Below are 23,992 nucleotides of genomic sequence, written 5' to 3'. Positions count from 1 at the left end.
CTGTTTTCAAGTTAACCCTTATCTGGTATTCCATCACTTACTAAGCACACATGGTTTGTCTGTGATGAGTAGCTATGTGGGGGGGAGTTGTTTACAAGTTTACCATCTACTAATATTGACAACAGTTCCTTTTGTGGTGGCAAAGAATTGGAAATTGAGGGGATGCCTAACAATTGGAGAATGGTTGAACAAGTTGGGATATGTGATTAAGCTGGAATACTATTGTGTTGTATGAAATGACAAGCCGGATAGTTTCTGAAAAACCTGGGAAGTCTTATATGAACTGATGCAAAGTGAAGTGAGCAAAACCAGGAGAACATTCTACAGTCACAGAAATATTGTCAGGATGATCAAAGGATACTCTGATAAAGACAGTTACAAAGGATCCATGATGAAAATTGCTAACCATCTCCAGAAAGAGAACTGAGGAACTGTGAATGCAAATTAAGCATACTTTTTTTTGGTCTGTGTTTTCTTTTGCAACATGTCTATTATGGAAATGTATTGCATGATTTCACATATATAATATCAGATTGCTTGTCTTCTCAAAATGGGAGAGGAGCTAGAGGGAAGGAAAGAATTTGGACCTCAAAATTTTAAAAAATGAATGTTAAAAAATCTTTAATTTAATTGGGAAATATTTAACAAAATAAAGCTATATTTACTGTCTACTTTAGTAAGGAGAACACATGCACATAAGAATGAAGAATACTTTAATATATATGTGTGAATATTAAGTATAAATTGATGACAATAAGAGCATGGGAGAGGAAGAGAAGACAGTTTCAAGGAATCAGGGCCAATTAATTAAGGTATGCGAGATGAGGAGCTGTATTGTCAGTTGATCAAGTCCAGAATTCCAGGACAAGCACGGGGAGAAAGAGCCAAACTGATAAGCACAGAAGACACATCCCATTCTCAGGACCCCTTGATGATGGATTTGCCTATGCTGGACCGGATACCAGTCTGTGAGGCTCCTCCAAATCCTAGTACTGTGTCCTTCCTGTTCTTCTGGCTGCCTATCCATCGAGGGCTGGAGGAGGGCTCTGGAGAAGAAAGAAGGGAATGTATAAAAAACAAACAAAAGACAATGTATAGAGAGCCTCCATTTTGGGCTCCCTCTTGCTCTTCCCCTTCCATTTTTATGTACCAGCTCTTTCCTTAAGGTGCTTTTAAGTACTTGGAGATTCTTGTTTATTGAACTGAGAGATGAAGGGCAGGTCTTTCAGTGACTTTTTCTACCCTTCATCTGCTACTTCCCTGGCATTGGTTAAACCTCCCCACTCACTCTTCCAACAGTTACAAGAGATGGCAAGGGTACCTCCTGGCTTTTTCAGAGTGCTACTGTGGAGCCTGGCAATTCGACTCCGGCCCTGGGGTACAGCCAGTGCACAGGATGCTGAGGACCTGATGAAAAAAGGAAATAGGTCAAAGATGCTATTCTCTTCCCACTAAAGTGGGGACTGGAAATCCCCACAAGACATTATTTCAGCTTAACATAGCCCTGGGAAAGGAGGTGGGCAACTGGATACTACCAGCAGCTTTCCAGAATCAGTAAGAAAAGTAGTGACACTGTCCAGTCACTGGATTCAGTTATGATTCAAATGGAATGGCTTACCCATAAGAAGAGTGACTAATCAGCCAGAAGACTACTGATACTCAGCAATATGATCATCTGAACATCAAATTGCAGGGAAATGCCTGAACAAGTAATGGACACAGATAACTTGCCCTGAGAATTTCATGTGCATATGGGAACTTGGCTGTCTGCCAAACAAGGTGCGCTAGGGGGAAGAATTCAATCATAATTTATTTCAGATATCAGAACCAGCAGGGCACAATGTTACTGGGATTCTGATTCTAGCTTCTCCTTACCTCAAAGGGTGTCTCCTCTTGCGGGCAGAGCCACCATGAAAGGAAGATGCTGGCTTGGGGCCCTTCATGGTGAATAGTGGCATGGACCCCCTAAGGGAAAAGGAAGGTGAAGATCCTCAGGTCAGAAAGGAAAATAAAGTACTCAGCGAGTTTTTCCTTCTTGTCCACATCCTAGCCCTAGCACTCACTGGGTAGGGGATGAGACTAGATGACCTCTAAGGTCCCTTTCAACTAAGATGCTATGATTCCTTTCTTTTCCTTCAATCCCTTTGCTGACAGCTGAGTGACAGGCCCGTTCTGGGAGAACATCCAGATGTCAGTTTCTGACATGTCCTGGGAACTGGAGTTCAAAAAAACCTCTTTCCATTTGCCCATCTCCAAGGTTAGTTTCTGATGGAATTAGTGCTAGAGTTGGGGGTTGGGGTACTGAGGTAGGATAAAATCTTGTCACTGTTTGAGGGCCCCAAATTATTCTGTCATATTTCAACTAGATTCAATAGCCTTGAGATACCTCAGAAACCAAGTTGATCAGGGTGCTGCTCCCTGGTTAAGCAGACACCCCATTTGTTTGGGTATTGGGGGATGTCTCTTGCATACCCACTGAAAAAAAAATCAGTGGAATAACTTTTGCTGGAGATTGTGAAATTCCCCTCACCTTATCTGGGGATGAAGTGGAAAAGAAAAATTGCAATTGTGGCAATGGTCATAAGAGAAACAGAGAATGGGATATTGGGAAGAGCACTTGAAGATCTGATTTCAAGTCCTGACAGCTGCAAGACCCTAGAGAGGATGCTCACCCTCAGGAATATCAGTTCCCTTATCTGTAAAAAGTGGGTGATTGTGGTTGCACCATTTATCTCACAGGGTTTTAAGGAGAGCACCTTAGAGTGACCCAGAAATGTGAGCTACTACTGCTGGCAAGAGTAACAATAGGCAAGGTTTAGTGGAAGGCTCTGGCTGGGTTCCAAAAATTTTACAAAAGTCTGCTAACAGGGTCACGTTGGTTTTCTTAGTGCTCCTTCCAGAATTTTACTTCAGCTCCCCCAGCTTGTCCCCTCCTCTCTCCCCTCCCCCTCCCAAATCAAGATTCCATAAGTCACCCAAGGGAATAATTAGAAACTAGTTCTTGGCCAAGGGCTTTGAGACACTGGCAGCAGACCTTGCTGCTTGACAGAAAAGAAGCCTCCAGGGAGACTGATCCCTCCAGCATACCCTGGTGTCCTAAGACTGGGAAGCAGAACAAACCAGGATGAAAGAGAAACTTGGCAGCAAATTTCCAAGATAAGCCTGTTCTTTATTTCCACTTGTAGAATCACAGAATCTCACAATTGGATATGATCCTAGAGGGCATCATTCTAGCCCAGTGTGCAGCTAAACAAGACTATATCACAGACCTGACAAGGTCTCCTCCTTTGCAGGACCACCTCAAATGGGATCTTCCCAAGGAAGCCCATTTCATTTTTTGGATAGTTCTGATTATTAGAGGAAGTTTTTCTTTACATCAAATTGAAATCTGCCTCTCTGCAATCCCACTTTACTGAATCTAAATTTGTACTTTAAGGCTGGGGACAATAGAAGCAGTAAAATCCACCTTTCACATGATATTCTTAAACATAATCACCATGTCTGCTCTTAAGCAATCTCTATTTTCCAGGCTAAACAGTTCCATCAAATGCTCCAGATAATATTGTCTAAAGACTATTGCCCACCTTGCCTCATCTTTCCTTCAACTGCTCTCCAGCTTTTTCACATCTTTCCCATGATAAGACACCAAGAATCCAGAACACTCTGGCTGTGGCCTTCTCAGAACACAGAACAGCTCTGCTGTTAGACGGCTAATCCTAATACTAGTCTTCCACTTTCTGAATGCAGTCCAGAACCACAGCCATTTTTTCTGGGTCTCTTAACACAATGAGCTTGTAATAGCCCCAGATCTTTTCCCAGTAAATTCCAATCTAGCCCCATACTGAAGCTGATTTTTTGAAACCAAATGTTTAATATTTTATACTTAGTCTGACATTAAATTTCATCTTAGTGGCTTTGGCCCAATGTTCTACTGTGGAGGTATTTTTGGATCATGACTGTCAAAGTGTTAGCTAGCCATTCTTCTGAGGCTGGTGTCATCTACAAATTTAATAAGCATGCTGTCTCTGTCTTTACACACCCTTTGGACAGCTATGTTGAATGCCACAAGGCCAAGTGAAGCTCCTTGGAACACTCTACTAGATACCTCCCTCCAAGTTAACACCAAATCATTAATGACTACTCTGGTTACAACTATTCAATCAGTTCTAAAAACTCCTGATTGTATTATTCTATAACCTTAAACCGTACCAAAAGGAATTCCTGAGCTACTAACCTAGAATCCCTGTCCTAAAATGGAAATTAGAGTAATTTAGCAGGACCTATGGTTGATGAAGGCTCCATATGATCACTGATTTCTTTTCCAGATGTTTACTAACCATTCCTTTAATTAAACATTCTAGAATTTTGCTAGGAATTTAAATCAAGTTTGCCAGTCTGTATAGTTTGTACATTTGTTCCCACTAGTCTTGTAGAGCTTCTTTCCTCTGTCCATAAGCTTTCAAAAATCACTCAACAAACACATTTATCAAGTTTTTCAGTGCCTAAAGATGGAGTTCTTCTAGGCCTGGTACCTTGAGTTCAAATCTTTCCTTTTCTACCCATTAATCATCCCTAGTCTTTGTGCTTTTGGCACAGTAGTCAGAAGGGACAGTAAGAAAAGAGGCCTACCTGGGAATGAAGGGTTTATCCATCTTGTTCAAGGCAGCAGGGACATTTTCCCAGCTGAGGAACTCAGAGGCACTAGGCTTCGAGAGGGTTCCTTCAGACAGGTCAAAAGTGGCATTGAGGTCTCGGGTAGGTAGGCTAAGAGGAGTAGAGCAGTTCTGCATAGAGGATGGGCCCAAGGGCACCCGGCTTTTGACAACAGTAGCTGAGCAAAGATGGGGAAAGGAGGTAGTGGAGGCAACCTCCATCTTGGGGGTGCTGAGTCCTGCGGAAGGCCCTGCCTGAGGCAGAGAACCTTTCCCTGCATGGGGCAAAGACTTCTTTTGACGTTTGGCCTCCAGTTTAGAGGAAGAATGGCTGTTCAGCTCAGGTGAATTTGGCTCATCTGATCTCCTCCTCTTCTTTCTTGGAGCCTGAGAGCTTTGGGGTGAGAGGGTTGAAAAAGGTGGGAGCCCCAGAATGGGCAAAAGCCCACTCTGACGTCTTGCCATGGTTCGTGTTGTTGGCCCAGAATATGTTGGAGGTGCTAGATGTAGAAAAGAGAAACATTTAGAGTTGGAACAGAACCTGAGCTCAAATAGGCTGAGGGGAGGAACACAAGAGACCCCAAAGAGCACATCTAAATGTCTTACCTCCTCTACACCACACTTAGATCCTTCCGGGCCCTCCCTGGCAGGGAATGTTTCTATATGCTTTCATTTGACTATGGATAAACTCACAATCACATTTTTAATTTTCCCCAACCTAGGGGTCAGCCTTCTACTCTAGTCCTTCATTTGCTACTCAGGCCACTTTGGTCACACATGAAGGGTAGCCAATCTTTCTTATTTTAATTGTATTTTATTTTCCAAATACATGCAAAGATAGTTTTCAACATTCACCTTTTCAAAAGTTTGTGCTCCAAGTTTTTCTCCCTCTCCTTCCTGCCCCTCCCACCCCAGCCAAGATAGCAAGCAATCTGATCTAGGTTAAACATGTGCAATTTTTCTAACTATAATTCCATATTCGTCATGGGTGAATCCTTCTTTGTAGACAATGTGAGGCAGTGGCCTGAGCTTCTGAGATAGTACTCACTTGACTCTGAGGATTGTTCCTGGGACAAAAGTACCACTCCAGCTGGATCAGGAATATCAGCTTCACCCTCCCAAGGCACCATCTTCTCATCTTGAACCAGCCGCTGCACTGCTTCAAACTCCAAGATCATGTCTGGTGTTAGGAGACTGGCTTCTTTGAGAAGAGAATATTGCCGCTGGGCTACATGCAGCACCATCAAGGCTAGCCTGGGGGAGTGAAAGGAAGGGTTCTATCATTCTCACTCTTCCCATTCCATGCCAATCCTAATCTAGGTTACTGATGAAAAAAAAAAAATCCCAGATCTATCCCATTCATCTGCTTTCTACTTGCTGGCCAGGAATTCCCAAATGAGGGCAAGAAGATTACCTATGTTGATCTTCTGGACCCTAGCTTCTAAACTGGGAGTCATGACCCCATAAGGGTGCCCTAACAAAATGTGGAGGTTGTGAAATTATGATATAGTATCAGTAAATGTTTGACTTATAGACCTATTTTACATACCTACATACCCAGGATCACAAAAATTTCTTGGGCAAAAAGGGGTCACAAGTGGAAAAAGTTTAAGAAGCCCTGTCCTAGACTAACCATTATTTCGATCATTGCTTTGCTGTAGCTCTCAGTTCCTTCCTTACCATGCCTCAGTTTTTCCTTTGGCCAAGCCAATGAACTCATAAAGAATGCAGTTAACTCCCATTGTTCATTATGGGGCTTTGCACATGATAAAAATGCAAGTATGTCTCACTTTATGGAAAAGGCAATAGTTATGGTTCTATACAAGTGGGTTAAAGCAAATTTTATTGCCACTACATTAAAGGATTTAGTTGTTTAAAGGAAATTATTAGAATGTGTGGATTATTAATGTTATGAAGTTATACTATTAGCTGCCAAATTTCCTTAAAGTGATACACAGCTATACTATGACTTCTCAATTAGCTGTATAGGATTCTACCCATGGCAAATATTTTTTCTAGAAACGATTTCCACATGTTACACTTTACTCTTCTGAGATACCACTTTTGACATCAAATGGTTCAGGGACAGCTCATGGAACATATCACTGTGAAGGCAAAACTGCTTTAAAACACAAACACGTATAAGTATATGCTAGGGATAGACTAATACCTAGTATCTAAGGGCAGGGATAGCTGAGTTTGAAAATGCTCATCCTTAGGATGGCCATTGGGGGAGATGTGTTTTGTGGGACATAGTAACTCTTTATGACCATCTACTAAGCCAGGGGTCCTCAAACTACAGTTCGAGGGAATCGACTGAGGGAATTATCCCCCCTCCCAGGGCTATGAAGTTTCTTTTTTTAAAGGCCCACAAAAAAAGTTTCTGTTTTAGTATAGTCCGCCCTCCCAAAACAGTCTGAGGGAAGAACTGGCCCCTATTTAAAAAGTTTGAGGACCCTCATTGAGAATGGTTGAATAAATTGTGGTATATGAAAATTATGGAATATTACTGTTCTGTAAGAAATGACCAACAGGATGATTTCGAAAGGCCTGGAGACTTCAAAACTGATGCTGAGTGAAATGAGAGGACCAGGAGATCATTAATACTTAAAACAATACTAGATGATAATTCTGATGGATCAGGCCATCCTCGCAAACAGATCCCAAATCATTTCTAATGGAGCAGTAATGAACTGAATAGCTTACCCAGAAAAGAACTCTGGAGATGACTAAAAACCATTACATTGAATTTAATCCCTTTATGTTGCACACCCATCTTTGATTTCCTTCACAAGCTAATTGACAATAATTCAGAGTCTGATTCTTTTTTACACAAAAAATGTTTTGGTCATTATACTTATTTTATTAATTATATTTTAATATATTTCTCTACTGGTCATCCCCATTTGGGAGGTGGGGGGTAAGAGGTGAAAATTGGAACAAGAGGTTTGGAATTGTTAATGCTGTAAAGTTACCCATTATATATCCTGTAAAAAAAGGCTATTAAATAAAAAAAAAAAGAAATGACCAACAGGATGATTTCAGAAAGGCCTGGAGGAACTTTTAAAAACTGATGCTGAGGAAATGGCAGGACCAGAGACATTATATACTTCAACAAAATAGATGATGACCAGTTCTGATGGATCAGGCCATCCTGGAGATCAACCAAATCATTTCTAATGGAAAAATGAACTGAACTAGCTATGCCCAGAAAAAAAATTGGGAGATGACTAAAACCATTACATTAAATTCCCAATCCCTATATTTATGCCCACATGCATTTTTGATTTCCTTCAAAGCTAATTGAAATAATTAGAGTCTGATTCTTTTTGTAAGCAAAATAATTTTTGGTCATTATACTTATTGTGTATCTAAGTTGTATTTTAATATATTTAACACTACTGGTCATCCTGCCATCTAGGGAGGGGTAAGAGGTGAAAAATTGGAACAAGAGGTTTGGCAATTGTTAATGCTGTAAAGTTACCCATGTATATATCCTGTAAATAAAAGGCTATTAAATTAAAAAAAAAAAAAAAAAAAAGTTTGAGGACCCCTGTACTAAGTTATAGAGTATTTGGAATAAAATGGAATTTGGAATCATAGCATAATGGGAAGAGTATAGGGGGAAAGGAGTGTCTCAACTTTGTCACTAACTAGCTGTGTGACTGAGCAAATTATGCTTTGTCATGATTTTAATCTCAAATTCTACACTTGTTAAGTTAAAGGGATTAAACTAGATAGCCTTTTAAAGTCTTCTCCATCTCTGAAACGTTAAGATTTTATATCCTAAAAACAAAATGACTTTGAAATTTTTAAAAGTTAGACTTTTTCAGATTCTCCCTCTCTTCTGATTTATATATGTCATCTTCTCCGTTAGAATGTAAGCCTCTTGAGGAGGGGACATTTTGGCCTTTTCTGTGTATCTCTAGTATCTACCACAGTGCCCAGGATACAGGAAATGCTTAATAAGTGCTTGTTGATTGGTTGACTGAAAAACTGTAATAATCTCTTCCCCTTATCTCTAACTTTTGCTTTCTACAGGCTTGTATGCCTATAATTTCATTTTGTCCTCTTATTAGCTTATTATAGGTAGCTATGACAAGGATTATTTTCTCTATAGTTGAGGAAACTGATGCATACTGGAGAAGACCTAAAGATAGAATGTAACTTGATTATAGTTCACTCAGCAACTTTGTTTCAGAGACAGAATTAGAACTCAAGGCTGTTCCTATCAAAGTACATCAATTAGATAAACTATCCTATTGGTAGAACTTGGCATTCTCTATGTAGCATAGAGGGGTGGGGGCTCAGAGAAAGAAGGCCAAGGAAGGCATTCTGCCAACAAGTCCCTCCCTCTCCTGAGGCCCTGCAGAGCTGACAGCAGGAGACAGATAATGAGCCGCTGATTATTCAGACTGCAGTGTTTTTTGCTGACTTGGGAACAGACACTCCCCAACAAGAAATAAAATTAAACAGGCCCTTCTGTCCGGAAGCTTTAAATACACTGCCAAGCATAAAGCATGTTGGGAGAGGCTGGCAGCAAGGAAGCCAAGTGGCACAGGATTGATGCACTGGAGACCAGAAGAGAAATACTAATAGTAATAATAGTACAGTCACATATCTATGATCCTTACAAAAGAGAATCACAGCATAAATTAATTTGAATTCTTTTTTGATTTGGGACTGTTTTTGTATTTATACTTAAATACATATATTCCAGATATTCAGTGGGTCCAAAATCAATCAAATCCAATCACGGAGCCACAGGGTGAAGATTTAATGCCGGAGGAACTAAAAAGTTACCCATCTGTTCCAACTTCATGTTGAAGATAAACAGCATCACTCCTCAGCCTAAAAAGCCCAGTACTTGAAGTCAGGAGAATCTGAGTTCAAATCGGTTCTCAAATACTTACTAGCTATGTGACTCTGGGCAAGTCACTTAACTTTAATTACTCTCTCCCAATTCTCCTCTTACCCCCCCCCCCCCAAAAAAAATAATAAAAACCAATTATTAGTCTAAGTAGAAGTTTCCTTGCTCTAAAATTGCTATCTTTCTGACTCACACCTTCTCAGAGGACAAAGACAAAATGCACTGTTTAGATTACAGAAGCCCTTTCCTTTCAGCACATGAAACCCTGCTGGGCTACAGGCTTTGTGGAAGAGTGAACATAAATAAAGATGTGAGACATAAACAGAGTAGGTGACAATATCAACAAGAAGTGGAGTAAGACCTGCCTCAGATAACTAACAACACGGCAAATCCGGAGTTGATTGTAACAGAATCCTGCCAAGTCTTTCCTATATACCTCCCATTTTAAATTCTAGGATAGATTTTAAAAGAGACCTACCTCTTGCTCTTGTCTTCGTCTACCTCTGGTGGTGTGAGGCTGCCTAATCCTGGCTTGGGTTCTAGGGCCAAGATAGGAGGCTGCAGCACCTGATGGAAGGCAAGCAGTTACACAGACACAGAGAGCCTATGATACTTTTTTCCCCTTCAAGTTGTCTCTTACTCATTAATCAAGCAACTCTTGAATACTCTCCCCTCACCCCCACCTCCCCTTCCTCTAAGCTGCTCTAGGTTGATCAGAGCAAATTTAGATACTAAGCTAGATTATTTTTTAATATCCCTCAGTTCCTCATTTTATTCACTACTTTGTTATATATTTACTCTTGATCTACAGATAATATAAATATAGCAGTCTGATTTTGTTGCATGTCAGCACTTTGCAAAGGACGATATTAGTGTCTCTTTACACTGTAAGATGCTAAGGGGGCAGGGTCTTAGATCTCTGAAAGCTTTTTTTTTCAAATTAAATTTTATCAATTTAAAAAATCTATTTTCTCACTCTTCTACCACTAAAAACAAGAACAAACCCTAAAACTCTTATAAAAAATTTGCTTAGTCAAGCAGAACAAATTTTTCCATTGGTCAATTCCAAGAAGTTTTTGTTTCAATGTGTACCCTGAGTTCTATGTAATCTTTTAATAGAATAGTCAGCCCAGAACTATATACAATCAGGCCCCTGGGTCAGTTTTGTGAGGATGCTGATATATATTTGAATCTATTTGTCTTAGGATAGAAAAATTAGCACCTGAAGCTTTGCCTTGTCCCTCTATCCTTTGGAGAGATTCAGATGCCCCTAAATAAGCTAAGGCTGTTCTAAAGGCAATTCTATTAAGGGGACTTTAGACCTGAGGGATCCTCTTGCCACCTGGGAACAAAGAAGAGGATGAAGGAATCTTGCCCAGTGTCTCAGAAGCATTTGACCTGCCATTCAATTCTCTGAGCCCAGCTTCAGAAATAACTTTTTTATGGTGCTTTCATCCCTCCCATTCATTGGTTCCTGTGTTTGAGAAATAATGAAGAGCTTCATCACCTTTTTATCCTCCATTTGGGTCTCCATATTCTCATCTTGGGGAGTTCCAGGGTTTGAATAGAGTTCTAGCGAGGAGGATTGACTAGAATGTTGGCTCAATGAAGATGAGTCAGGAAGTCTGGGGCTAAGGGGAAACAAAGGCTAAAGTGAGAAGCAAGAAAGATAGAGAACAGAGAATGTACACATGGTAGGCTTTAAAGGAGATAAAGCTAAGCTTCCTGGTACCAGAGTAGCATACAATGATCACTGATAGAGCTTCATCAGCCAATGGGCATTAACCATGGTTTTCTAAAAGGAAGATGATTATTTTCTTATTCAAAGAACATTAAAATCCTAAAATCTTAAGTTCAGTATGCACAAAAAAAACCTATTTAGGTGGACTGAGGTCTGGGCTGCAACCTTGACTACAAATAGAATCCTAGTTCCCTAACTACCTTTGCTAGCATGTATTCTTGCACTGATACCAGAAAAAATGGGGAGAAGGACTTGAAATATGGTTAAGCTTCCCCTCTTCCCACCGTAGATAGGGATTGGAGACGGAGGATGCTTACCCTGGCTGCAGAGGATTAGTGCAAAGAGATGGCTTGGGCAGCTCCGGGAGCTCTTGTGGGGTGTTCCTTGTTCCTGCTTCATACACTTGGAGTTTCTCTCGAAGGACAGCCACCTAGAACACAAGCACCCATAACCATCAAAGCCCTAGATCCGGCTAGAAAGCGTAAGTTTAGCATGGGAAGAGGAAAAAGGAGGGGGCAAGGAAAGCAGGTCTTCATCCATGCAAGGATTCTCTCTCCCTCCCACCAGATCCAGGGGCCCTGAAGCCCCCAGATCTTTACCTCAGCCTGAAGCTGCTGGCAGATGGTAGCATACTGGCTGATGTGACAGTTCAAGCTAATCACGTTGCTCTTGAGCTGGAAAGAGGAAAGCTGTAGTTACATACAGGAGAGCGTCCCCTTCCCCCCCATTCCCAGCTCTCTCACAGTTTGGTTATTTTTCTCTTGTGTTTCTGTCACCATGTCTTAGGTATATACTCTATTTCCCACTACAGTGGGATCTCCATAAGGATGAAGACTGTTTTTAATGAGGCTTTAAGTTCCCTTTGTCCACCTCTTTTTTCCTTGCCTCTGTCTCACATTGACACTTTTAAGTGGGACCCTCATTCACAGTCTCCCTGTAACCCAATCCCCTCTATCTACAATGACCTCTGCCTGCTCTGTCTGCTGGGTAGATACCCACCGAGAGCTTGATCTCTTTGGCACGGTCAGCATACTTGAGCGTGTTGTAGGTATCCTCATAGGCCAGGGCTGAGGGACTGATAGCAGCGATCATCACTGTTCGGCAGTTCCCTCCTATTGAGTCCTTTAGCAAACGGGTCAGCTTGCTGTCGCGGTATGGCACATGGGACTTTCGGCCCTTTAAGGATGCAGGAGAAGACATTTGTGTTCAAGATGGACAAGCTAAAAGAAGTCCCTGATTCTGAGCTAGAAGCAGCCCCTAGAAAGATCAGTGCTCAAGCCTAAATTATAGGAGACCTGAAGTTTTTCCCTCCTCCTATCTAAGCCTCGAACACAGCGGGAAAGCAGCCAGGAAAGGTGACTCTGCTTTCAGAGTCAGATACCAGCTCTCTCCCACCACCCAAACCCTCCCACATTCAGCTCTCACATTCATTTACCTCATAAGGACATAGTGCCTGGGGATTACCTTTGCATCTGCCAAAGCATTGAGGACGTTGATGAGAGCCAGGAGCGAGCGATTGATATTGGCACCCTCCCGAAGCCGCTCCCCACTGGCATGAGTGTTTGATGCCCTTTCCGAGCCTGCCAGATCAATCAGGCTCATCTTGGCAACCTGCAAGGTCTGGGTCAGTCCTGGAACACAATCCTGCTGTTTCACATAGATCTAGAGGAGTCAACAAAACAAGAGGTGGGTGGAACAACTAGGGAGGCAAGGAAGCAAAGAAGGATGTCGATCCCTGCTCAAAGCCCCAAGGCTCTTACCTGAAAGACTGCATGTGAACGAGAGGATGTGGCGTTAGCATCAGTGGGGTGCTGCGTACGATTCCGGTTCCCTCTGCTCAACATTTCCAGAAGCTGTTCAGCTGAGGTTGGCTAAAGAAATCGTACTCAGAAAGGGCTTGCAATAGTGACACAACCAGGTCCCTGCTTTCCACCTCAATATTTGACTAGCTCACTAGCCCCAGGACCCTTCCTGGCCAGCATAGGGATGTTCCTTGGGCCTGTTTCCTTTTTTGAAACTTATGGTATTCCCAGATAGTCTTCTAACTAGTCCACAGCAGGAAAGGCAAGGCAAAAGTTAAGGTTTCCCAAGAAAGATGGGACCGATTTTTCCCATTTGTCCCCAATATCAAACCTGATGGAAGGAGAGTCCTGGAACCACAACACCCTTGTCTGGGTCTTCTCTGATAGTTAGGGGGCCCTTAGGATCTAGGAGGTCATATATTTGTTCATTATACACCTAAAAAGAAAAGAAGACCAAGAATTGGTGGTGAAAGTGGGTGGGAAATCAGGATTAGTAAAGTGTATAGGTTCAACCAAGTAGTTAGAATCAGGGGGTGGGAAAGTCTCTGCCTGAGTTGTTAGGGTAAGCATTAAGAATGAGCAAAAAAGGATTACTTTAGCTATCTCTGAACAAGTTTTTTTCAGATATTAAGAGAAGTTAACCCTTTTGTGATTTTATGTCTAATATATCTGTAGGATAGATGAGGATGGAGGGCAGTAGGTGAGCTAATGTTACCACTAGATTGGAGAAAATTGAGATTGAGATCCAAAGAAAGAACTTGGCTCAAGTCCTCTAGAAAAGCAGTGAAAGATATGGAACCTGAATTCTGATTTTCTGCCTCCTACACTTGGCCTCTTTGTGATTAGAGGACAGGGGAAATGTTTACCTCCTTGTTCAGAGGCACCAGAATTTATTGTGGTCCCTAAGATTGTCTTCTTTCTCGAGAAAAAAGAAAGAACAGTGCAACTGTTCAGAAGAGGTGGAATTGGATAAATGTCTACAACACAGGAAGAAACTTGGAGGGACAGAATTAAATGGGTGAGACTTTAAATGTTAAAGTATGCTTTTACTCAGTTTTTCCCACATGGCTGCTTCCATCTGCCTTTGAGCCTCTTAGTCTCAACCACTGTCTACCTCTCCCACTGCCTACTGAAGCTCTCTACTGAGAATTAGTTGTGAGGCAGGAAAGCTTACCAGCTAGGGGTGGGGAAAGCCTGATTTAGAAAGGTCAGAAAGAGGTCTACTCAGAACTCTAGTTTTCCTCCAAAGTTTGGGGATAACAGGGTGGGGCTACCGTACCTCCTGGTAACTGATGAGAACCTCATAGCGTTTCTCCTGCCTGCGGGCCTCTAGACGCTGATAAAGCTCCATCATGGTCAGGTACATGATGCCAGGGTCCCCCTCTCCTCCCAGCATGGTGTGTGTCTTCCCTGCTCCTGTGGCCCCATAGGCAAAAACTGCAGGGAGTAAAAGGAGATGCCAGCAGTGTAAGTCCTCCTCCATTCTCTCCACAGGAAAGGGTGCAGTGTTCTGAATATTTCCAAATGCCAGTATACTTGTTCAGATCTCTTCTTACTATTCCTCTCTTGCCTCCTTCCCTTATTTTCTAATTCTCACCCTACTTTAGGAAGCTTTCTCTGATTACCATTCTCCTGGTTACATTCACTTTGGTCAAATTTCCATTTCCTAACACTGGGGTTTATCCCTGTAAGGCTACAATTATTGAACTTGCCTATCACTTCTTCCTCTAACTTTCCTCCTAAATTATAAGTTCTCCAAAGATAAGACTGGACAGAAACATAAAGAAAACACCTATACAGATTGTTGAAGCTCTGTGTTGGAAGAGAAACAAAAGAAAAAAGCTTCTACTCTCAGTATCCTTGTCAAACAGATGAAAATGAACATACTCTATGGCAGTCATCTCCAAATTTTGAGTATGAACCCCCAATATGTGTGTATGTATTTATTTATACCTGACATGCATGTATTTCTGTACAATAATTATCTGCAATATAAAACTTATACAAATAGAAACATTAAAAAGTATATTTGATCCTAGAATTAACAGGTAACCATTCAAATTTGAGTAGCAGAGTGATATGGTCAGAAAAATTACTTTGGCAGTTGGGTAGATGAAGTGGAGAGGTAGGACTTGAGATAAGGAAATCTGAAATAGGAGGCCATTTCAATGGCCCCTCTGAGAGATGATGAAAGTGTGAACAAGGGTGGTGGCTTTGGGAGTGGAAAAAAGAGGAGAGAACCAAGAGATATCATAGTGGTATAAATTACAAGATTTGGTAACTGACTGGAGATGTGGGATGAATGAAACGAGTTGAGAATGAACGTTTCACATGAGTAAGGTTTAGTGGAAAGTGTCCTGGATATGAAACAGAGCTGTCCAAGGTCTGTAACTTACTAGTTTTGTAACTTAAGGAGCTCTATTTCTTTCTTTCTTTCTTTTTTTTTTTAATGAAGCTGCATTTATTTATTTTGGGGTTTTTTAAAGTGGTATTTTATTTTTTCCAAATACATGCAAAGATATCACATCACTTTGTGTTCCTAATTTTTTTTTCTCTCTCCCTCCTTTCGTTTCCCTAGGACAGCAAGCAATCTGATATAGGTTAAATGTGTGCAATTTTTCTAAACATATTTCCATATTTGTCACGCTGAGAAAAAAAAAAAAAACAGGTCAAAAGAAAAAATACATACGAAAGGAAAAAAGAAACTCACAAGCAAACAAAAAGGTAAAGATACTATGCTTTGATCCATGTTCAGTTTTCTCCCTAGATGTGGATGGCAACTTTCCATCCCAAGTCTATTGGAACTGGGGCTCTGTTTGTTAATCTGTAAAATGAAAGGATCCAACATCTCTTTCAGCTCTAAATCTATGATCCATGAACCTGGGCACCTGGAAAAATGACAGTGCCTCAATAGTAATAGGAAAGTTCAGAAGAGTAGACTTGGGAGAAGTATAATGTAATGAGACATGATACTTATCAGTCAATAAACATTTATGAAGAACCAACTATGTGCCAAGCACTCTGCTAATTTAAGTGCTGAATATCACAACCTAGCCTTATCTATTCATCCTGTCTGACTCATTCTCTCCCATAAAAAAAAAAAAAAAGAATATGGATGGAGGCAGGGCTCTTACTGACTTCTGCCTTAATTTGCAGTGTCTATCTGATGAGATACACCTGCTTATCATGGATTACCTGGATCATATGAGATGATCTGGAGGGAATAATGGAGGAAGAAGAGCAGAAAACTTTGCTTGTAAAACTGTTATAGGTGTCAGGGTTGCAGTTGGGACTTTGGATCTCCAATCATAGCCATCAGAGGTCAGCAGAAGGGTGACTACAGTGATCATAAGTAAAGAGGATGGCATAGTGTTGTGGACAAGTCCAGTATTGGCTATCATAGGGAAGGTAGAATGCAATCCATTTTCTCTTTGATTTGTTAATCGTATACCACTTCTCTCAGGGTCATGCCATAGTCCCCACTTTAAAGACTCCTGCTCTAGTAGACAGAAACAATCCCTTCTTCTCAAGAAGTGGATAAATAAATATAATTAAAATTGTATGCACTTTTACTGTATTCCCACCAGGACCTAATATTGCGCTCTATATACAATACTGCCTGCGTGACTCCTTACCTGAGCAGTTGTACCCCTGGAGGACACCATCTAGGATGCTATGGGTAGTGTGCTGGAATACTTCTTGTTGAGTGGCTGTCTCAGCAAAAACCCGATCAAAGACAAACTTCAAATCTTTGCCCTTTTTCTTGGGACCATCTTGGACATTGCCTCCCCACTTCACACCAGGGAAACCTCCATCTGGCTCTTCAGGGTCGAAAATTAGCATTCTCCCATCCACCACATGAACCACTGGCCTACGATGGCTCTCCAATTCCTTTGGAGTAGGAGGTCTTACTCGAACCACTACCCTTACTGTGCTGTCCTCTTCTGTCATCACCATGACAATGCTTAGAGAGAAACAGAGTAAGGTTAAAGATTAGGTTCCTTCCAGCTCCAAATCTAAAATCCTGTGATCAAATTACATCTCCAGATATGAATCAGGAAAATTCTCTACTCCCTCCTCTTTCCAAAGAGCTTATCATTCAGGAACCCCCATCAGTTCTCCCAATTATTGACTTTCTTCAGTTTTAGTTCTGTGATACCTTAACCTGGCCCTTTGGCTTTGGCCCACTCAATGTGTTTGCAATTCTCCACACATAGCTTGTTTATTCCTCCCTTATGTCTCCAGATGCCATTTCTCTAGTTGAATTGCCCTTTCCCTCCTCATGGTGAACCTTTCTCTCTTTAGAATCTGGCTTCAAACTTGCCTCCTCAAGGAAAAATTCTTACTAATTCAACCCCACTTGGATCAATCGTTTATCCTGCAGCTGTTTAGAGCTCAATACTCACTTTGTACTATATGATTTTATACTTGTTGTTATGTTGGTTTGAATTATTCTTAAATAATTTTGTGAATGTGCTGTCTGGGTCACACAGTCAGTAGCTGCTGAGCTAAAACTACAACTCTGATTTCTTTGCACTCTATCCAGTCGCCTTATGTTCATTATCTATTTGTGTCACTCAGGAACAAATCCCTGGAAGACTTCCTGTCTCTGCCATCCCAACCCCCAACAGCCACCTATTTCCTAAGTAAACTGTACAACTATACAAGAAATATGTTTTCTATTTCTCTTGGGTTGCTGCCCCCACAAAACCTAGTAAACATCTCTACAGGAAGTACTAAATGAAACAGTCTCAAATATTCCATTCACTCTAACAAGCATTTAAATGTCTGCTACATGCAAAGTACTTTGCTAGATTTGCAGCTAGAAAAATAAGTTGAAAAATGGTCCCTCCCATTTGTGAAGGACTGCACATTTGAAGATGACTATAAGTCCCTCAAAAACGTATCCTTTTGTTTCCCTATATTCTCTCCTCCAGGCTTTCAGTCTCTCCTAGAGAACAAAGATGACAACATGAAAGCTCAAGGAGAATCTGGGGCATTCCTCAAAGAATTTAGAATTGACTGGGCATGGGGAGAGGCAGTGGGTGGGAGAGTGGATAGGGAGATGTTCTGGGTTCTATGTCTCGGGGAAATCACTGAAAAACAATGAGGCCATATTGTGAAGTAGAAAGTATATGGGACTTGGAGGCAGGAGAGGGATCAGAGGTCTAGTTTCAACTCTGCTGATAAAAGCTGCGTACCTGAACCTCCTGGGCCTTAATTTCCTTATCTTTACAATGAGGAGACTAGATTCCAAAATCTGTTTGGCTCCAAGGTGTTATAATGTTTTTTTCTTATTGTACATATACCTAAGAAGGGCAGCAGTGGACAGAGTGCCAGGCCTGGAGTCAGAAGTCATCTTTTTGAGTTCAAATCCAAAATCAAACACTTAATACCTATGTGATCCTGCTCAAGTTATACAAGACTGTTCTTTTCCATTTTCAATGAGCTGGAGAAGGAAATAGCAAACTACTTTCATTTCTTTGCCAAGAAAATCCCAAATGAGGTCACAAAAGTTGGACACAACTGAAAAAAAATTCTGAACAACAAAAAGAGATAGGAAGAACACGGTAATCCTAGGTTGCTCAGGTCAACAAGTGAGATTTGGACCCAGGCTTCTCCCTATATTGAGATGCTAATTCCGAAAGCTCACCTGCTAGTCTAGAGACTATACAGTTATAAAGTTAGAAGGGACTTATGAGGCTACCAATCTTTTCTACAACAGTTCTAACAAAGATCAGCCAGGATCTGCTTTTATACTTCCACTTAGAGCCATCTCACTACTTCCTGAGGCATCATCAGCCAAGCGTTCTGGTATGGATGCCTCAAATGGCTGGGCAATTGTTCCTTAAACTGCAAGGAAGTATACATCTCTGCAGCTTCTAACCCATTGTTCCTGGGTTTATCCTCCAGGTCAAATAGAAAAAGTCTAATCCTTGGTCCACTTGCCAACCCTTAATATATATGAACATGGCTACTATATACATCCTTCTAAGTCTTTTCTTTTCCAAGCTAAACATGTTCAGTCCCTTCAACCAGTCCTCATGTTTTCCAGTTTTCTTGCTGCCTGGTTATCCTCGTTAGGACATGCTTCAATCTATCTCTTTCCTAAAATTAATTGCTCAGAACTGAACACAGCATTCCACATTCATCCTGACCATGCTTTTATTTATTATTAATTTTATGTGGTTGTGATATCAAATCGGTCTTGATTTTAAACATTTCCTCCCCCAAATAAAGGTCTTAATATCTAACAACAGTAACCCTTTTGTATAGTTCAGTTTTCTACCTAGCAAATAGGCTGCTAAGCTTTATATTCTTGAAATACTACTACATTCCCTCTACATATCCTAAGAATGTTCTTTCACTCATATAGTTCCATTTCTTTCCTACCATAACATGATATACTGAAAAGGTTGTGGCTGGCTTAAATGGTCTGAGAACCACTGAAGCTATACATACATGGGCTGGGCTAAGCCACGCCTATCTCAGCCACTCACGTTATATTTTAACTAAGAAGCGGGCCACACTGTTACCAAATTACATACTTAATGAATTAAAATGGATATAGTAACTGAGTTTAATAACCTTTATTATCTCTGTCTTCCTCTTACTGCCTTCAGAGGGGCTAAGAAATAGTCTGCTTGCCTAATGAGATATTTTTCCTCTCCTTGGGACAGAGCTGTGGGTATGACAATTTGTGTTGTTATAGCCAACAAGCCTATATCTTTCTTCATCCCTAATCTATATTTAAATTGGGGATGGGAAATGGGGGGGGGGGGGGAGAGTGTCCTGACAAGCCACCTCACTCAGGGACATCAGTTTTCCTCTCCCAGAGTCAGAGAAAACAGCTGCTGCTCCCTCTTTCCCCAAGGGGACTGTAAAGATTAATGAGAGTATGTTTGCCAAGACTGCTTTCATCTGAAGCTGGAAAGAATATCTGAGCCCAAAGCACTAGGAAAATGCTACAGTCACATCTCATTTCTAACCTGGAGCAGCTCATTAAAACTTAGAATTCAGTGAGGGGCAGAGATAGGAAAGGAAAGCCACAGATACAGGTCATTTTCAGGATCATGAGTACTGCCAACCCTCCAATTGATGCAAAAGTTTATTTCTTTTCCTTTCCAGGCATGGCAGTGGGGACAGCACCAGATCTGGAGTCAGACAACCCAAATTTGAACCCTGGCTCTGTACTTACTATCTGAGCGACCTTGAAGAAGTCACTTGCCCTCTTCTGATGAAATGAGGGGTTTGGTTTCTGACTCTAAGAAGCTTTAATGTTCTAAGGGAAATTGACAACAATTCCTGATCAACTTGGAGTCATGAAAGCATGCCTCTCCTATTTATACTATGGGGCAGCTAGGTGGTGCAGTGGAGAGAGCACCGGCCCTGAAGTCAGGAGGACCTGAGTGCAAATCTGACCTCAGAAACTTAACACTTCCTGGCTGTGTGACCCTGGGCAAGTCACTTAACCCCAATTGCCTCAGCAAAAAAAAGAAAAGAAAAAAGAGAGATACTATGAAAGGAATGGGAAGACAAAAGGGGTCAAGGAGAGGGAGCTCAGTCACAAAAAAGGACCAAGCACTTTGCCCCCAGGACCTTTAAAAGTTGGAGGAAAAAGATGTACAGCCTTTCCCCTCTTTATAACAAATTCTATAAAAGTTGGTGTACATTATCTCATTCTCTTTCCTAGATTTCTAGTCATCCAGGGAGGAAACCTCAAAGTAATCCTTAACTCCTGGCTCCAACTATTCAAGAGGCAGCTAGGTGGCACAATGGATCCCTGAAGTCAAGAGGACCCGAGTTCAAAAACAGCCTCAGGCACTTAACACTAGCTGGGTGATTTTGAAGAAGTCACTTAACCCTAATTGCCTCCAAAAATAAACAACCTCCCCCTCCCCCCCCAAAAAATATCCAATCAATTGTCACATCTCTGAAAACATTCCTCTACAACATCTCTGGGAACCATCCCTAACTGCCCTCCTCACCTTTTACCTGGCTACAACAATAATCTCCAAATGGTTGCCTTTCTGTCCCCTTCCCATCTTTAGGATACCTCCCCATTCTAATCCATCCTCTACACGGTGGCCAAATTGATATTCCTAAATGTCACAAATCTTTGTCACCCCCCTACTCCATAAATTCCCAATTGCTTTTAGGATCAAGAACAAACTTCTTTGTTTGGTATTTCAATAAGTCCTTTACAACCTACCTTCAAAACACAGACAAACCAAATGTCCTCCTCATTGTCCTTCATGTATTACATTATCTCCCTTCTCTTATTATCTTTGTACTGGCTCTCCAAGGTTGGGGTGTATTCCCTCCTCACCAGCTCTTAGAACTTCTTCTAAGTTCAACTCAAACTCCATCTTCTACATGAAGCCTTTCTTGATTTCTCCCATTTACTCACCCTCCCTTCTAGCTCTTCTTTAATTACTTCATGTACATTTATATTTATCCTTTATATCTTTATATACACACTTGCTGCGTCTCCTATTAGAATATAAGCTCCTTAGGAGAAGTTTCTTTTTCTTTTTTTTTGCATTTGTATCCCCAGCATGTGTGGCTAGCACATAGTAGGTAATTAATAAATATTTCTTGATCGATTTCCTCTCAATTTAGAGTTCTCTCCCCATAGTAGGCAATTAATAAATATTTCTCGATCGATTTCCTCTCAATTTAGAGTTCTCTCCCCATAGTAGGTAATTAATAAATATTTCTTGATCGATTCCCTCTCAATTTAGAGTTCTCTCCCCATAGTAGGTAATTAATAAATATTTCTCGATCGATTTCCTCTCAATTTAGAGTTCTCCCCCCCATTAATCAATCAATAAAAGAGCCTACTATGTGTCCGGCACTGGGGATACAGAGAAAGACAAATAATAGTCCCAGGCTCTGAAGGAGCTCACAATCTAATGGAAGAGACAACAAGCAAACTATGCAGAAACATATTTGCATACATCAAAAATTGGAAAAAATCAACAGAGTAAAGAGAGTAGTAATAAGGGGGAATCAAGAAAGGCTTCCTGCGGAAGGGGGGGTTCATTTTAGCCCCCTGGAAGCAGAAACGTCCACTCTTGGCTTTGCACCCCCAAACCTCGCACCCATCAGGTGTTTAGTGAATGCCGGCTGACTTGAGGAACCCCATCCCTCCGGATGTCGCTTCCTCTCGGCCGCAGCGTCACTTTCATTTCTACCTGGAGCATCCCAGGAGCAAGACCGGGCTGCAAGCCCCCTCACGCAGATCGCGGTTAATCAGAAACCGGGAAGGTGCTTGGAGGCCATCACTTAACAGATGAAGAAGCTGGGGCTGAGAGGTTCCCTAAGAGCGCGCAGCAAGGTGAGAAGGCAGAAGCTCTGACTCCCGAGTCACGGGGGGAGGGGCGACGTCCTCCTCCCCCGCCTTCCTCCGCTTTCCGGGGGTCCGGGGGCGGGACGGGAACGTCGGGATCTGTTAGGTTCTCCAGGCCAGATCCCGAGCCACAGGGCCTGCAAGGCAGGTTAGGATCTTCTTACCCTTAATCTCTCCCACGCCGCGGCGGTCTCCGCTTTCCCGATCCCCCTCAGGCTCGGATAGACACCTTCCCCCTCTTCTCCTTCCCACCCCCCTCCCGCTAGTCCCAGAGCTCGCGCCCAAGTCCCAACTTCCTCCCCCTACTCCAACTCCCGCCCCGCCCCGGCGCCAACCGCCACTTCCGCTCTCGACCAATTCTTTCAAACCAGCCCGGCTCGGGGCTTTCCTGCTTTTCATTGGTTACCTCTCAGAACTCTGATTGGGCCATTCCAGACCAATGAGAGAAGAGTCCTTAAAGCCAAGGCCTCTTAGTTTTTTTGTTTCGCCTACGTTTCCCCTGCACATGCGCAAAGCTTTTTTTTTTTTCCTTTTAGGCTTCCTGGGAGTTGTAGTCCGTGAAACGTGACGAGCAAAGAACGATGCAAATTTTTCCAAACTCTGAGAGAAATTCCTTGAAAATTCAAAGAAATGGTCAAAAATGAGCCGCTTACGGCATTGGAATATAGAGTGTGTAACCATGAAGTCAGAGCTTTGCGTAGAAGATAAGAATACCATAATATCCGTTTTGTGAGACGTAGCAACTCTTTATGACCATCTACTAAGTCAGGGGTCCTCAAACTACGGCCCGCGGGCCAGATGCGGCAGCTGAGGACGATTATCCCCTTCATTCCGGGCTACAAAGTTTCGTTATTTAAAGGCCCACAAAACAAAGTCTTTGTTTTTACTATAGTCCGGCCCTCCAACAGTCTGAGGGACGGTGAACTGGCCCCCTATTTAAAAAGTTGAGGACCCCGTTTCATGACACCATCTATCCATCTTTGCTTTCAATCGTTCCCAACCCCAGGATCTTTTCCCTTGAGTCCAGTTTTCTCATTATGTGGCCAAAGTATTTAAGCTTCAGCTTCTATGTTTGACCTTCTACTAAGCCTAATTAATTTCTTTAAGTATTGAATAATTTGATTTCCTTGTTGTTCAAGGGGCTCTCAAAAGTCTTCTCCAGCATCACAGTTAGAAAGCATAGATTCTGTGGCATTCAGCTCTCCCCACAGCCCAACTCTTAGCCAGGCAGGGCTACCGAAAAACAAAACAAAACATTGCTCTGACTGCGAGGACCTTTGTCCCAAAAGTGCCGGCTCTGCTCCGGAATATGCTCTCCAGATTTCCTTCCAAGGAGAAAGTATCTTGTAGCTTCAAGGCTGCAGCAGTGCTCCTTCGGCCCAGAATATAAAATCTGCCACTGCTTGTTTCTCCTCCCTGTATATGGCAAGAAGTAATGGGAGGAATTGCCAAGATCCTGGGGTTTGGGGTTTTTCATGTTAAGCTTGAAGGCAGCTTCGGTACTCTCCTCTTTCACCCTCATCAAGAGGTTTCTTGATTCTTCTACACTTTCTATGGTACACGGTATCATCTCCT

The 23,992-nt window shown here is 41.9% G+C and overlaps 1 protein-coding gene across 2 annotated transcripts; it reads right to left on the bottom strand.

Annotated features, from left to right (window-relative positions):
* Positions 1-696: 696 nt before the first annotated feature.
* Positions 697-22,703, bottom strand: KIF18B (kinesin family member 18B). Of its 2 annotated transcripts, none has more exons than XM_012548441.2 (16): positions 22,582-22,703; positions 16,701-17,029; positions 14,345-14,502; positions 13,397-13,501; positions 13,024-13,134; positions 12,728-12,925; positions 12,263-12,439; positions 11,863-11,937; positions 11,581-11,693; positions 11,030-11,153; positions 10,001-10,089; positions 5,701-5,906; positions 4,630-5,152; positions 1,876-1,965; positions 1,322-1,407; positions 697-1,046 (listed from the first exon to the last, which is right to left on the bottom strand). In XM_012548441.2, the coding sequence occupies exons 2-16, from the start codon at positions 17,020-17,022 to the stop codon at positions 919-921; spliced, it is 2,505 nt and encodes an 834-aa protein (XP_012403895.1). In that variant the 5' UTR covers positions 17,023-17,029; positions 22,582-22,703; the 3' UTR covers positions 697-918. The 2 variants fall into 2 exon arrangements, with proteins under 2 accessions (XP_012403895.1, XP_023358243.1); XM_023502475.2 differs by having other exon boundaries at positions 22,263-22,679.
* Positions 22,704-23,992: the final 1,289 nt, after the last annotated feature.

Source organism: Sarcophilus harrisii, chromosome 4, assembly GCF_902635505.1.
Source record: "Sarcophilus harrisii chromosome 4, mSarHar1.11, whole genome shotgun sequence".
Taxonomy (NCBI): domain Eukaryota; kingdom Metazoa; phylum Chordata; class Mammalia; order Dasyuromorphia; family Dasyuridae; genus Sarcophilus; species Sarcophilus harrisii.
Note: the sequence above shows the minus strand (reverse complement) of the source record. Positions and strands in the feature narration are given on the sequence as shown.